General features: G+C 33.2%; 2 protein-coding genes across 2 annotated transcripts in view; both read right to left on the bottom strand.

Annotated features, from left to right (window-relative positions):
• Nucleotides 1–8,915: 8,915 nt before the first annotated feature.
• Nucleotides 8,916–13,286, bottom strand: LOC129752490 (peptidyl-prolyl cis-trans isomerase 1-like). The gene is made up of 2 exons (XM_055748263.1): nucleotides 13,282–13,286; nucleotides 8,916–12,070 (listed from the first exon to the last, which is right to left on the bottom strand). The coding sequence occupies exons 1-2, from the start codon at nucleotides 13,284–13,286 to the stop codon at nucleotides 11,161–11,163; spliced, it is 915 nt and encodes a 304-aa protein (XP_055604238.1). The 3' UTR covers nucleotides 8,916–11,160.
• A 122-nt stretch (nucleotides 13,287–13,408) lies between these two features.
• The window catches only part of LOC129754913 (leucine-rich repeat-containing protein let-4), an 85,992-nt gene continuing 83,185 nt past the window's right edge, over nucleotides 13,409–16,215 (bottom strand). The window contains exon 8 of the mRNA XM_055751178.1: nucleotides 13,409–14,455. Within this exon, the coding sequence (XP_055607153.1) occupies nucleotides 14,148–14,455 (308 nt within the window). The 3' untranslated portion in view covers nucleotides 13,409–14,147. The remainder of the gene's footprint in view (nucleotides 14,456–16,215) is intronic.

The following is a 16,215-nucleotide window of genomic DNA, read 5'->3' as shown; positions in this document are numbered from 1 at the left end:
TCGAAAAAATTTCAACAGATTTCAACTGTTTTTTCTTTGCATTTTTAGTACAACTGCTCGAAAAAATACTTACCATTTGTACTAAAACGCCTCTTTAATTGATTGCATAACCAACGGCGTTTAATTTCGCTCTAAAATACTTACCTTCCTTTTAAAGTCATCCCACCCATTTCGTAACAGCTAGTGTAAAAAAGGGCACTTTCGGAACAGTAACACCCGAAAATTATCCCCACCTCATGGAAGTGGTTTGATTTTTTTCTGTGTTTTTATTTCATTTTTATTATTTCCTTTTGAGATTTTTGGGTTTTTGGTTTTACATTTACATCATTCGAGTTTATTTCAGCATTTGGGTTTTCACTTCTCTCTTAATTTATCCCCATATCTTTCGATTCGTGGTGGTAGCTAGCATTCATTTGTTTGATTTTGGTTTTGTGTTTCGATTTTTTTTTCTTATCAGTTTATACCATCAAAATATTTGCTTTCCCGTGAATTGGCTCCTCTGTTAATGTAATATGCATTTGCCAGCTTAGACTGATACTTTCTAGATTTCTTTTATTTTGTTTTGTCTTTTCTCTTTGCTACTCTAGATATTTAGTGTGTTGTTTTTACTTTGCACCACTATCTCAACTACAATGCATTCACAGATATGCGCTGTGGGTTTCTGTTCGTTTTTTGTGAGGGAGTTGTTTTGGTTTTTATTGTAATGATCATTTTGAGATTTTTCCATAATTTTTTTTTGCATCTCAGAGGATGTTAATGATTGTTGTCCGTTTTCGCTTCTCATGTTTTCATCACCTATTACTTACACTTGCCAGCATCCATTCCTTTGTACGTTGTTTTGCACCTTTCACCATCCTTCTCTTCCAAAAATACAAATATAACTTTATTTTTTCTTCTGTTTTTGTTTTGGTGCTATTTTGATTTGTGTTTATGATGACCTACAGGTTTGCCATGCATTTGTGTGTTTTGTTTAATTTTTGTTTGCTAGTCTATTGACGACACCATCGAATTTGAGTGAAACTGTTCCAACATTCATTAGTACGATTGTATTTTAACGAACATCTGTAAAAGTGTTTGTGAGTTTGTTTGTTTCTTGAACTCCTAATCGAGATCGAATAGTTGGCTTTTATTCTATTTTGTGTTTTGTATCGTTTGGTAGCTGCTCTTCTTGTATTTGTTCTAATGCTTCAATCAACTGTTATTATTTGTTTGGTGCAGATCGAAAAAAAAGTATTTTTATTCATATTTTTCTTTCTTTAATGAAACATCCAGAATTGACATTGAAAAAGATTTTAGTACAACTTTTCCTCATAAGCTTTTAGTCGGTTGGTTCAATGGGGCAAGAACTTTAACTGTGTTTTTAGATGTCTCTTCTTCTGAGAACGAAAATACACTGAGAGGTTTTTGTTTGTGTTTTTGTTAATATATATTTTTTGTATTCAAATTTGCTGTCCAGTTTTGAAGGGCAAGATGATTGTATAGATATACTTTGTTTAAGTTTTGTCTTTAAATTTTTTCTTCGAGTTAACCTAGAGCAATTTACTGATATGTTTTTACGTAAACGATATGAGTTTTTTTTGCTTACGTCAAAAGAATTGTATTTTCAAGCACTTTTTTCAGTACTGATGGATAACTTACCTCTATATGTTCAGCTTTTTCTGACAAGTTCTTACATTGCATATACAGTAGTTTAATTGATCAACACTTTAGTTTTGTTTATATGTAAATAGAATTTTTTTTACATTTTATCATTTTAAACTTTTTTTTATCGCTTTTTGATATGTTTTTACCACTTTTAAGGTGCATTATTCTTTGATAGAATCCAGTGAAGGCAAGTTGCTTAAACACGATTATCGAAGAAGCACGAACGCTTGCTTCGGAACTGATAAACAATATATGCAAAATTTTCTTTCGGTAAATGTATATATTTATATATTTTTGTAGACATAGACAACTTCTTACCGACTAATGATATGGGGATTGATTCGATTGGAATGACCGACAAATGTCGTGCTCTTGTTATCATTCAACAAGAAACTAGCAACAGTAGATCAGCGTGTAGGGTTTTGCTTCATTTTCTTATTCGATTTGGGAAACTTTCTTCGAAATCCATCCTTTTGATATGTTTTTTTTTTAACTTTTCAACCAACTGCCACAGTGTAATTTCCCAGAGCTTCTAACCTATGCAGAATAATTAAAAAAAAAAATCACGAGGTTGATTCTATGATATGCTTTCATCACGTCCGACCAGAATTCCGGTTGCGGAATTCCGGAAACATGGGAAGAGAAACTTTGATATGCATTTTTCGATATGGAGCTGTGAATTTTTCACTTTCCTGACCATTGGTGCCAGGAATATTTTCACTGTGGATATGTCTGTGTTCGTGTAACGGTGTGAAACCTTGAAAATAATTGCATGCTCCCAGCTGGAAAACCTCCCGGGACTTGGGGAAAAACCAATTCCGAACCACGTCCCATCATAACCTCAATGTGGTGTGAATTTTTTACTAGTCCAGACCTTCAACTTTATCAATTGGAGCTGTTATTTTTTTTTTTTGAGCTTCCACTCGACTTTTACGATAAGCTTTATCGAAAACTTTTGCTGAATAGATCCGGATTCATTGTTTTTCTAGGCTGAATATTCTTCGAAATTCAGATTCAGATTCAGATTACGAATTCAGATTCAGAATTCTGATTCAGAATTCAGATTCAGAATTCAGATTCAGAATTCAGATTCAGAATTCAGATTCAGAATTCAGATTCAGAATTCAGATTCAGAATTCAGAATTCAGATTCAGAATTCAGATTCAGAATTCAGATTCAGAATTCAGATTCAGAATTCAGATTCAGAATTCAGATTCAGAATTCAGATTCAGAATTCAGATTCAGAATTCAGATTCAGAATTCAGATTCAGAATTCAGATTCAGAATTCAGATTCAGAATTCAGATTCAGAATTCAGATTCAGAATTCAAATTCAGAATTCAGATTCAGAATTCAGATTCAGAATTCAGATTCAGAATTCAGATTCAGAATTCAGATTCAGAATTCAGATTCAGAATTCAGATTCAGAATTCAGATTCAGAATTCAGATTCAGAATTCAGATTCAGAATTCAGATTCAGAATTCAGATTCAGAATTCAGATTCAGAATTCAGATTCAGAATTCAGATTCAGAATTCAGATTCAGAATTCAGATTCAGAATTCAGATTCAGAATTCAGATTCAGAATTCAGATTCAGAATTCAGATTCAGAATTCAGATTCAGAATTCAGATTCAGAATTCAGATTCAGAATTCAGATTCAGAATTCAGATTCAGAATTCAGATTCAGAATTCAGATTCAGAATTCAGATTCAGAATTCAGATTCAGAATTCAGATTCAGAATTCAGATTCAGAATTCAGATTCAGAATTCAGATTCAGAATTCAGATTCAGAATTCAGATTCAGAATTCAGATTCAGAATTCAGATTCAGAATTCAGATTCAGATTCAGAATTCAGATTCAGAATTCAGATTCAGAATTCAGATTCAGAATTCAGATTCAGAATTCAGATTCAGAATTCAGATTCAGAATTCAGATTCAGAATTCAGATTCAGAATTCAGATTCAGAATTCAGATTCAGAATTCAGATTCAGAATTCAGATTCAGAATTCAGATTCAGAATTCAGATTCAGAATTCAGATTCAGAATTCAGATTCAGAATTCAGATTCAGAATTCAGATTCAGAATTCAGATTCAGAATTCAGATTCAGAATTCAGATTCAGAATTCAGATTCAGAATTCAGATTCAGAATTCAGATTCAGAATTCAGATTCAGAATTCAGATTCAGAATTCAGATTCAGAATTCAGATTCAGAATTCAGATTCAGAATTCAGATTCAGAATTCAGATTCAGAATTCAGATTCAGAATTCAGATTCAGAATTCAGATTCAGAATTCAGATTCAGAATTCAGATTCAGAATTCAGATTCAGAATTCAGATTCAGAATTCAGATTCAGAATTCAGATTCAGAATTCAGATTCAGAATTCAGATTCAGAATTCAGATTCAGAATTCAGATTCAGAATTCAGATTCAGAATTCAGATTCAGAATTCAGATTCAGAATTCAGAATTCAGATTCAGAATTCAGATTCAGAATTCAGATTCAGAATTCAGATTCAGAATTCAGATTCAGAATTCAGATTCAGAATTCAGATTCAGAATTCAGATTCAGAATTCAGATTCAGAATTCAGATTCAGAATTCAGATTCAGAATTCAGATTCAGAATTCAGATTCAGAATTCAGATTCAGAATTCAGATTCAGAATTCAGATTCAGAATTCAGATTCAGAATTCAGATTCAGAATTCAGATTCAGAATTCAGATTCAGAATTCAGATTCAGAATTCAGATTCAGAATTCAGATTCAGAATTCAGATTCAGAATTCAGATTCAGAATTCAGATTCAGAATTCAGATTCAGAATTCAGATTCAGAATTCAGATTCAGAATTCAGATTCAGAATTCAGATTCAGAATTCAGATTCAGAATTCAGATTCAGAATTCAGATTCAGAATTCAGATTCAGAATTCAGATTCAGAATTCAGATTCAGAATTCAGATTCAGAATTCAGATTCAGAATTCAGATTCAGAATTCAGATTCAGAATTCAGATTCAGAATTCAGATTCAGAATTCAGATTCAGAATTCAGATTCAGAATTCAGATTCAGAATTCAGATTCAGAATTCAGATTCAGAATTCAGATTCAGAATTCAGATTCAGAATTCAGATTCAGAATTCAGATTCAGAATTCAGATTCAGAATTCAGATTCAGAATTCAGATTCAGAATTCAGATTCAGAATTCAGATTCAGAATTCAGATTCAGAATTCAGCTTCAGAATTCAGATTCAGAATTCAGATTCAGAACTCAGATTCAGAATTCAGATTCAGAATTCAGATTCAGAATTCAGGTTCAGAATTCAGTTCAGATTCAGAATTCAGATCCTGGATTCAGATTTAGAATTTAGATTCTGAATTCAAGATTCTAAATATAGAATCAGATTTCAGAATTTAGGAATCAGAATTTATATTCAGATTCAGAATTCAGATTAAGAAGTTAGATCCAGATCAAATTATTGAACCCTTCGATTTAAATTATTTGTTATTCAATTTTCTTAATTAGATTTGGAAATCAATGACCTATTTTAAATTTTTTTTCTGTCATTTTTTTCAATTCTAATTTACTTCTTGTTTGTTTTTGGAATTTTGTCCTCACTTTGTGGTAAGAAACTTTTATAAATTTCCTAAATTTGATTTGAAATTGAGAACTTATTTTCGAAATTGAAGTTCAGACTAGAATTTTTCTCCTTCAATCACTTTTTTTTCCTGTTTTTTTATGCAATTTATTTTGTATTTTGTTCTTCGCTAATATTTCTAGCTTTTATTTTTGAAACCGTTTTAAATTTACAACATTTGTTTAAAATTTTTCCAACAGGTTTTGGGTTTGAAGACATGAAGAAAAAATCTTTTTTCTATCTTTTTCTTCTTTTTGCTAGTCATTTATTTATTTTCATTGTGTTCTGCTTATATTTCCATTTTCCTTGAATTTCGAAACCAAATTTGGTTTGAAATAGAAAAAACAGATTGTTGAGCGTTATTTCCCTCTTTTTTTTCGTTCCATTACCATTTTTTTCTCTTTTTCATCTCTTTAATTTTTAATTCAGTTTAAATTAAGGTTAAGAAAGGGATTTTTAAATATTTCAAGTACAGGTTGAGACTTGAAATATTTGGTTTAAGACTCGAAACCAAGAATTAAATTGAATTTTTCGGTTAAAAATCGTTTTTTATCAACAGTCTCTTTAAAGTTCAACTTACGATTTTTTTGTCAAGTCTTAGACATTAGAGGATTTCAGTTTGAAAAACTTGGAGAAGTAGCTGAATTTCCAAATCCAGATTTAATATTCCTCCTTATTGTGGTATCTTGATATAAATTGTCTTTGCGCTCCCACCATACAGACCATACAGACAATATATGAGAGCCCAACTCAACCGACGATGTTTACATACAGACAATATATGAGAGCCCAACTCAACCGACGATGTTTAGCAATCGATAGCACAACTGGCCTTTGTAGAGTGTAGCAAGCAATCAAGTCAGTTGTGCGGCAGTCTGGATTTGGATCTTAATAAGTTCTAGACCCGGGACTCCACATTGGCGATCCATGCCAGTGTGTTTTTTTTGCATTTCCCCTCAGTGAGGAGGGAGGAATGGGGCCAGTGCTTCAGGGAAACCCAGCATTGGTCATACAAAGCTGTATGGGCAAGAGGGATTCGACAGCCCGCCAGGGCATTAGCGGTGTACGACTGCCCATTAGGGCAAAGAGGGATCCGACCGCCGAAAAGGGCAAATGTGTTTTGTATTTGAGAGTAATATAGGTTTAACACAAACCGCCAGCCCATTAGGGCATCAGAGGGATTCGATCGCCTAATATGGCGAATATGTTATAAATTTGAGATTATAATATGCTTGGTAAAACCACCAGCCCGCAATGGTTAAACCTTGCATTTGTGTTGTTTATTTGAAAGTTAAATTGTGTTTAATTTGAGAGGAAAATTGTGTATTAATTTGAGATTATAATTTGTGTTTTAATTTGAGATTAATATAAATACTAAATCGATAGTGAGCCGGGTTTCAACCCATGGCCGTCGAATTATTAATAGCCGGGTTTCAGCCCATGGCAACCGATAGTAAGCCGGGTATTAGCCCATGGCCATCGGTAAAGGATGAATAGCCGGGTTTCAGCCCATGGCAACCGATAGTAAGCCGGGTATTAGCCCATGGCCATCGGTAGAAGAATAATAGCCGGGTTTTCAGCCCATGGCAACCGATAGTTAGCCGGGTTTTAGCCCATGGCCGTCGGTATAATGGTAATATAAAAATAATATGATGTAATAATAATGAAGCAATTATTAAGAACGGGGAGAATGTGGTATCTTGATATAAATTGTCTTTGCGCTCCCACCATACAGACCATACAGACAATATATGAGAGCCCAACTCAACCGACGATGTTTACATACAGACAATATATGAGAGCCCAACTCAACCGACGATGTTTAGCAATCGATAGCACAACTGGCCTTTGTAGAGTGTAGCAAGCAATCAAGTCAGTTGTGCGGCAGTCTGGATTTGGATCTTAATAAGTTCTAGACCCGGGACTCCACACTTATCTGCCTAATTTCGTTTTATTTTCGGTGCAGTAGAAACATAAATTTTATTATTACTCGAAGAAGAATGACCTTAATGGGCTTAATACCTATAATAAAAGAAAAAAAAAAAAATTCGTTCACGGATTTTTTTGAAGAAATTCTAGGTACTATTTTTATAAAACTCAGAAACTGGTAAATAAACAGCTGTTCGATTATACTGTAAATATTATGTGAAATGCCTTAAGAAGCCTAATTTTTTATTAAAATTCTTCTCTTCAGTCATTTAAAAATATTCGAAAGAAAAATTTATTCTTTACTTGCTTCATTTTCCTTCGAGGATCATCATTCAAGAGATCAAACGCTAAAAAATGTGTTCGGATTACTAGAACTTACTGAATTTGGGTTCAAATTCTGCCTTTTTGTTAGTGTTCGAAAAAGTAGAACATTACTTGACAAAATGGTCTCGACGATTTCTTCAGGTGATGAATACATAAAATTCACCACCGATAGGTCTTTAAACGCCTGAATGTAGACTAAAAATTTTCTGGTTGTACTAAAATCTTCAGTACTAAATTCAGCACTTGTATAGAAAATGTCTTTTCGAACTTAAAGTTCATAATCGTAAGACTGAATCCTAGTTTAACGGAAAATAATCGAAAAAACTTCTGAAAAATATGTTAACTACAGAAGGTATATGTTTGAAGTTTTTTTTTTCTGCAATTTCACTCTAAGGAATAAGTCTTCTCAAATGAATTTCAAATTGAAAATGTTCTTTTTAAAAGACTCACAGAAAAAAAAAAAAAACCCGCGATGATAATTGAAAACTGTTACCGGCATTTTCCCCGTCCAAGAGTTGAATTTCAAAGCTACCCCATTAAATTTTTGTCCTCCTGGAGTACAGAACAGCAAAAAAAAAACGGAGAAGGAAACCCGCACCTGCCGGAAAATGAAAAAACTTTCCCATTTGTGTGTGTGCCTCGGTCCATTCCGGAGGACTGCTGTCTTACTGCTTCCGGTCCCGTACCAAATAGGACCGGAAATACCTGGGGAGGAGGGGACCCGATCCAGGTTATCTGGAGCAATAGTTTTATGAGTTATTAAGCATAAATTATTTATACAGGTGCCGTTTTTCTTTATTGAGTATGGGGGAAACCGAAAACTTTCCCCTTTATGAAAATTTCCCACGGGACAGGCACTGATTGGCTTTTGTTTGCTTTCGGATTTCAGCTTCATTGAGGTTTTGGCATGTGGAGATGGTTCGATTGTCCGGTTTTTTCCCTCGGAAAGTTTTCCAGTTAGCTCATGCTTTGGTAGTTTTTTGTTAAATTTTCGAATGGTGAAAAATTTCCACAATAGGTTAATGGTTTTTTCGCTTGTTGGTATGTAAATTTGTATCAAAATGTTGCGACCCCCACCATAATATTTGGGAAAGGAAAAAGACTCCTGTCCGGTTCATTCAATATCTTATGAGAGATTTTCACTTTTTTCAGTGTATTGCATACATTAATCGATTCCTAATCCTACGACTTCATAAACACAACATGTTTGTGATATGTTTGGGTTGTGGTTTTTGTAGCTTTTTTGACAGTAATTTCTTTAAGACGATCAACATCGATAGTGATTATACTGAAGGGGCTGATTTGTCAGCGATTTGATATGTTTCGAATTGAGTTTAAATTTTGAGATTTAACAGTCAATTTTAAGCGGGTATAAAGTGATATGTATCTTGTTTTCTGGTTTTTTTTCAGTTGATGAACAATAAGATTCCAAAAAGGGATCAGAAGACTCAAACTTGTTGGGTTGATATCGATATGTCTTGTAACATCAGCTGAAGGTTGGCTCAACCTTCTAATGTGTTTGTGTATATACTAATATCATCTTAAATGCCTATAAAATACCTTTTCAGTAGAGATTATACTTAGAGCTTTTGGTGAAACATTCAACATCGAGCTTATCTAACTGCGCATAAGATTGTTGTTAGGTGTATATACTGATAGAATTTGTCAATCGTCCTGAATACCTTTCAAGGAATTCCCAGCTACAACCGGTTAAGACCCCTCGATTCCTGACACTCGAATGGAGGGGTCCACATCGGTTTACCTGATTAAAATTCCGGATTCACACTTTTCCTAGAAGTGCCCAATTCTAAGCACTTTTCACTCCGCCAATATAAATGCTATTTGTGTGTACTTTTCTCTCCTGCAAATTTTTCTTACTTCCTGACTTGCTAGAGGAAGTTTCGAAAATTTGCTTTTGTTTAAATTTTGTTTATTTTTTTCTGATGATTTTGGTGATTCTAGCATATTGTTTTGAATTGGTTTGAAATAAACATTAATCTTAACCAAATAATTCCTAACATTTACATATCTCTTTAATTTTCTTTTACATTGCATTCGGTACAACATCTATCGCGAAAAATTGACAGTTAATTGGAAAAGTCTTCGTTTTGCTTTCAGCAATTGCTAAATTAAAAAACTTTAACATCCTAAAATTTCTTTCCTTTGTCACATCGATCATTGCGCGTGCAAACATTTACGAGTGCATGTGCTGTCTTAGATATGTTATTTATGCTACTTTTAATTTATTCTCTAAACTGCCAGCTTAACAGATTTTTTTCTTTAATAAACAAAGTTGTATGCTTCGTGTTTCAGCAGGTGAATGTGATAGACTTGATATCCACTTAAAAATCGTTATTTTTAGGAATATTTCGCTATTTTTTTTATCATGAAATGAATGAATAATAAATTTTGTTGCATATCTGTAGGCGATTTAGTTAAATCGCCTAAAACTATGCAATAGAATATAAAATACTCTTCAATCTTATTGGCTGGGATAAGATTTGTCAAATAAATGTGATAAACTGAGATAATGATTCAATATTTTATATAATAATATTTAAACTCATGCAAAGTAAATCGATAAAATCCAGAAAGGATGTTAACGTTTTTCACAAGTTTATTTTGAATTGTCAAAATACAAAAAGTTTCCATTTTCTTGCAAAAATACTTCGAAATTCTTCTCTCAATAGACTAACTACATCAATTTTATGCCAACTATTTGTGGAAAAGAAGTGATTTTGAGCCCTTGTCAATTCTGTAAAATAAACTTTGAATGTTTTGAATCGAAAATTTGATTTATAATTAATTTTTTTTTAAGAAAGCAGGTACACGATAAATTTCTCAGATTTCAGATATCTGATTTTTGATTTGAGATTCCAGATACAGACTTTAGAACTTTAAATTCAAATTCAAGATTTCTCTTTTCGAATTCTTGTCTCTCATAACTTTTGATTTTCGATTTTAAATTTCCAATTCATGATTTCCGTTTTTCAATTTGCAATTTTCGATTTCCGTTTATCAATTTCCAATTTCCAATTTTCAGTTTCCACTTTCCAATTGTAAAATTTCAACTCAATTTCTAAATTTTTAAATTTCAATATCATATTCCCGATTTCTGAGCTATGATTTCCAAACTCCGATCTCTGATTTCCAAATTCTGATATTTTATTTCTGAAATCTTCTTTTAGATTATCGTTTTCCGGAATTCAATTTCCAATTAACGATCTCCGTTTTCCAAATTCCAATTTCTGATTTCCGTTCACCAATTTCCAATTTCAGATTTACGGTTTCAAATTTCGGCTTTCCGATAAACAAATTTTGATTTTCCAATCTTATCTTTCAAAGTTCTGATTGCAGATTTCTTTTTTCTGATTTCTTATTTCCGATTTCCGCTTTCCGATTTCTGATTTCTTATTTCTGATTTCTGATTTCCGACTTCTGATTTCTGATTTCTGATTTCTGATTTCTGATTTCTGATTTCTGATTTCTGATTTCTGATTTCTGATTTCTGATTTCTGATTTCTGATTTCTGATTTCTGATTTCTGATTTCTGATTTCTGGTTTCTGATTTCTGATTTCTGATTTCTGATTTTTTGATTTTCTGATTTTCTGAATTTCTGATTTTCTGATTTTCTAATTTTCTGATTTTCTAATTTTCTGATTTTCTGATTTCCTGATTTTCTGATTTCCGATTTCCGATTTCCGATTTCCAATTTCCGATTTCTGATTTCCGATTTCCGATTTCCGAATTCCAAATTCTGATTTCCGATATCCGATTTCCGATTTCCGATTTCCGATTTCCGATTTCCGATTTCCGATTTCTGATTTCTTCTGATTTCTTCTGATTTCTTCTGATTTCTTCTGATTTCTTCTGATTTCTTCTGATTTCTTCTGATTTCTTCTGATTTCTTCTGATTTCTTCTGATTTCTTCTGATTTCTTCTGATTTCTTCTGATTTCTTCTGATTTCTTCTGATTTCTTCTGATTTCTTCTGATTTCTTCTGATTTCTTCTGATTTCTTCTGATTTCTTCTGATTTCTTCTGATTCCTTCTGATTTCCTCTGATTTTTTCTGGTTTCTTCTGATTTCTTCTGATGTCTTCTGATTCCTTCTGATTTCCTCTGATTTCTTCTGATTTCTTCTGATTTCTTCTGATTTCTTCTGATTTCTTCTGATTTCTTCTGATTTCTTCTGATTTCTTCTAAATTCTTCTGATTTCTTCTGATTTCTTCTAAATTCTTCTGATTTCTTCTGATTTCTTCTGATTTCTTCTGATTTCTTCTGATTTCTTCTGTTTTCTTCTGATTTCTTCTGATTTCTTCTGATTTCTTCTGATTTCTTCTGATTTCTTCTGATTTCTTCTGATTTCTTCTGATTTCTTCTGATTTCTTCTGATTTCTTCTGATTTCTTCTGATTTCTTCTGATTTCTTCTGATTTCTTTTGATTTTTTTCTGATTTCTTCTGATTTCTTCTGATTTCTTCTGATTTCTTCTGATTTCTTCTGATTTTTTCTGATTGCTTCCGATTTCTTCTGATTTCTTCTGATTTTCTCTGATTTATTCTGATTTCTTTTGATTTCTTCTGATTTCTTCTGATTTCTTCTGATTTCTTCTGATTTCTTCTGATTTCTTCTGATTTCTTCTGATTTCTTCTGATTTCTTCTGATTTCTTCTGATTTCTTCTGATTTCTTCTGATTTTTTCTGATTTCTTCTGATTTCTTCTGATTTTTTCTGATTTCTCCTGTTTTTTTCTGATTTCTTCTGATTTCTTCTGATTTCTCATGATTTCTTCTGATTTCTTCTGATTTCTTCTGATTTCTCCTTATTTCTTCTGGTTTCTTCTGATTTCTTCTGATTTCTTCTGATTTCTTCAGATTTCTTCTGATTTCTTCTGATTTATTCAGATTTTTCTGATTTTTTCTGATTTCTTCTGATTTTTTCTGTTTTCGTCAGATTTCTTCTGATTTCTGATTTCTGATTTTTGATTTTGGATTTCTGATTTCTGATTTCTGATTTCTGATTTCTGATTTCTGATTTCTGATTTCTGATTTCTGATTTCTGATTTCTGATTTCTGATCTCTGATTTGTGATTTCTGATTTCTTCTGATTTCTTCTGATTTCTGATTCCTGATTTTCAAATTAATTTTATTTCGTATTTCACATTTTTCATTTTTGATGTCTGAACTTTATTTCTGAATCTGCTTATGAGTTGAAGTTCTTATTCGGAATTCTGAGTAGGAATTTTAAGTCGGAATTCTTAGTCGGAGTTCTTAATCAGAATTCATAGTCGAAATTCTGAGTTGAAGTTCTGAGTCAGAATTCTGAGTAAGAATTCTAAGTAGGAATTTTGAGTCGGAATTCTGAGTCAAAATTTTAAATCAGAATTTTGAGCTAGAATTCTCAGTAGAAATTCTGAGTCAGAATTCTGAGTCGGAATTCTAAGTCGGAATTGTTAGTCGAAATTCTGAGTTGAAATTCTGAGTTTGAATTCCGAGTTGGAATTCTGAGTCGGAATTCAGTATCTGAGCTCTAAGTTGGAATCCTCAATCTTGTTCGAAGTTCTGAATCTGAAATTCTTGTTTAAAAGTCTGCGTCGCAATTTGATCTGTATCAATTTCTCACACTGATACCTGATCCAAAAATCTAAATCTTCTTAAAACAACATCTTGTACTAAAGTAACTTTTTATATGAATAATTTTCCAAAAAAAAACCATTGAAATTCAAAGATTTCAGAAATAAATCTTGAGCCTACCACATCACCTGTTGTTTGAAACCAAACTCAAAAGGGACCTGGAATGCAGTACAGCGTAACAAGTTAAAATTCCTGTCTGGCACGAGAAAAAACCAACTCCTGAAATCACCAAGCATGTAAAAAATAAAGCAACAAAAATTATGTACGCCAAATGTTTTTTCAGCTTTTCGCGTATTTACGATTACACCATTTGAAAGACTGTTTGGTAATGTGATATACTTCAACTTGCCTCTTCGAGTTGTACGGTTATGTTTATGATTTTTTTTCGCTTCGAGTTCTCCCGTGATTGCGTTATTTAATTTGAAGGTGAACATTATTTAAGTGTGTTTAATGGATTTTTTTTCCTGGGGTTTTCTCAGTCGCACATGAGACTTTTGCCCGTTTCGTAACTTTTATTTTACTGTTGTTGATTTTTCTTTTAAACTTTCACAATGAGCTTCAGCGTTTGTTTTGCCGGATTTGTTTAAGCTTAGTTTTTTTTCTGTTTGACTTTGAAGTTCCACGAGAGGGAAAAGCTTTTTTTTTAAGTTGAAAAGGACATTTTTTTTCATTTCTCCGGTTACGGGATCAAAGACATTGAAACAGAACGGAAAACAAGTTGAAAGTTTTTTGGTGGAAAAAATAAAGCAACATTTGTATTTTCCGCCTCCACGCGCCACATGTTCCGGGATTAATTTTCACTCTCAAGCGCCCACGCCATTCTTTGGATTTTCACCTGGCTTTTTTCGCCGCCACAATTTAAACCTTCTTTCTTTGCATCCTTTCTTTGATCCAACGGCAGCTAGCAAGCGTCAACTTACCCCCTAAGTTCCGGTCGGTTGTCCTCCTACTCTTATCGGCTACTAGCTTATCGCACCAGAAGTGCTCTAGTTGACGGAGCAAAGGCGCCCCACCAGGGCCCAGAGGGCAGCGGCCACCGTGAGGCTCCGAAATGTCCGGCTCCCTCCGGTTCCCTCCTGGGATCCTCCGTTTCCGCTCAGAGAAGAGGTTTGGTACTTTTTGCCGACGCAGTTCATCCGTTCCAGGGGCATCGCCTGCACGTAGTACTCCCGATGTTCGTTGGCCATGGTGCACATTGGCCGTTTCTTCTGGGTCATCTCGTCGTCCCGGTTCTTCAGGTCACGCAGCAGGTTCGGGAACCAGACCAGTTCGCAGGAACAGATCAGGGGGTTATCTAGAAAAAAGTGGAAACAATAATACTATTAATGTTTGCTCTGACATCAGAATGCTTTTATTGGACTGAACTTATAAAATTGTTAACCTGCCAGAAAGCATCATGCCAATTTGCTCATTTGGTCAATTCTTAAGATGACCAAGAAAACAGAAGACGGACATGGTAGGACTTCTTGACAAACACAGGTGTGGTATCCGTTAGTGAGTAACCTTTGAGCAGTGTTCGGGTGATGAGAATTCAGAGTGTAAGAGAATTATAAATAAAGAAGTGTTTGGAAAGTGGTAAATAATATCTTGATTTTTTATTGCGTAGTTAATCCAAATATTACATTGGCGATCCTGCCAGGAGAACACAATCGCTCGGAATGGTATGTAAATATGCTTTAAATTTTCATCTATTGCAATTTCGCGATAAAACTCGGAAAGTAAATCCGGTCACATCTTTTTCCATTACACTGAAAAAAAAATTATCTTATTGGTTTTAATGCATTTAAAGTGAATTTTTTTTATTGTCATTTTTATATCTTTCTTTCGAGTGATTCTTGCATTTCACATAACAAGCGTGTTATCCAGTTTTTCAATTGATGAAACATTTTTTTAACAGAAAGATTTGTGGGATAATTGTGTGGCTTATATACATTCCATTTGTTTTGACAAGAAGTTTATTACATGGAATGATCAACTAAAGAAAATGGGAAAAATAGTTATTATAAATAACTTATTCAAGGAAAAACAAAAAAAATCTATGAAGTATTTATAATTTGTTGGAACGAGAAAAAATCAATTTGTAAATACTGAGATCATTGTATAAAGGGTATGAAATTCCACAGCAAATCATATTTTCTTGAGTATAGTGAAGCCAAGAAATATGAATAATGAACGTTGCGAATATAATCATTTTCGTTGTAAACTTTAAAAAAACCCTTGAGTAGAGTTTAGCTCCTTGCCAAGGAAACCATAAATCAAAGGAAAGGTCCATGAATTGTTAAACAGCTTGAGTAGAGTTCAGCTCCTTGCCAGGAATCATGTTTAACGACTTGAGTAGCGTTCGGCTCATTACCAAGTATAACTGAAAGACCGATCCAAAAAAAACAAAAATGCTCTTGAGTAGAGTTTAGCTCCTTGCCAAGAGACATGTTCAGTGACTTGAGTAAAGTTCGGCTCATTACCAAGTATCTACGCAAGAACTACAAAAAAAACGGAATAAATATATAAAATAAAAAGGAAAAGCTGTTCTTGAGCAGAGTTTAGCTTCTTGCCAAGATACACATAAATGAGGATTAAAGCAACCGAGTTTAACAAACCTAATAAACCACAGAAAAAAAAGTATCCTGAGTAGAGTCCTCCTTGCCTAGATATATGTGTGAAATAAATCTTGGGTGGAATCACCCCTAATCTTGTATGGAATTGTTGATAAGTCTAGCAATCAAAGAAACTTTGTGTGATCTGATAAGTTGATATAGTTTTATCGAGATGTATTTATTTTGCATGATTTCATAACGATGTCCTTTATCAACGATAGATCGGGTAAAATGTTGAGCAGTATTATTGTGCGTTTAGATAAAAATTTTATAAACGTCTTTGGTGAACTGGCATCATAGCTGACTTCCGACCAAAACATTTTGAGTCGTTTTATTTAAGCGTGCGCCAAATTCACATAAAATCAACGTTGCCACAAATTCATTTGAATCGTTTGTGTATCTCATTCTTGCCCGTAAGAGTATATTTCACGCGAACATAAACGATTGCTGGCGAAAACAG

The sequence above is a fragment of the Uranotaenia lowii genome, chromosome 3 (assembly GCF_029784155.1).
Source record: "Uranotaenia lowii strain MFRU-FL chromosome 3, ASM2978415v1, whole genome shotgun sequence".
Taxonomy (NCBI): Eukaryota; Metazoa; Arthropoda; class Insecta; order Diptera; family Culicidae; genus Uranotaenia; species Uranotaenia lowii.
This window is presented reverse-complemented; position numbering and strand designations above follow the sequence as displayed.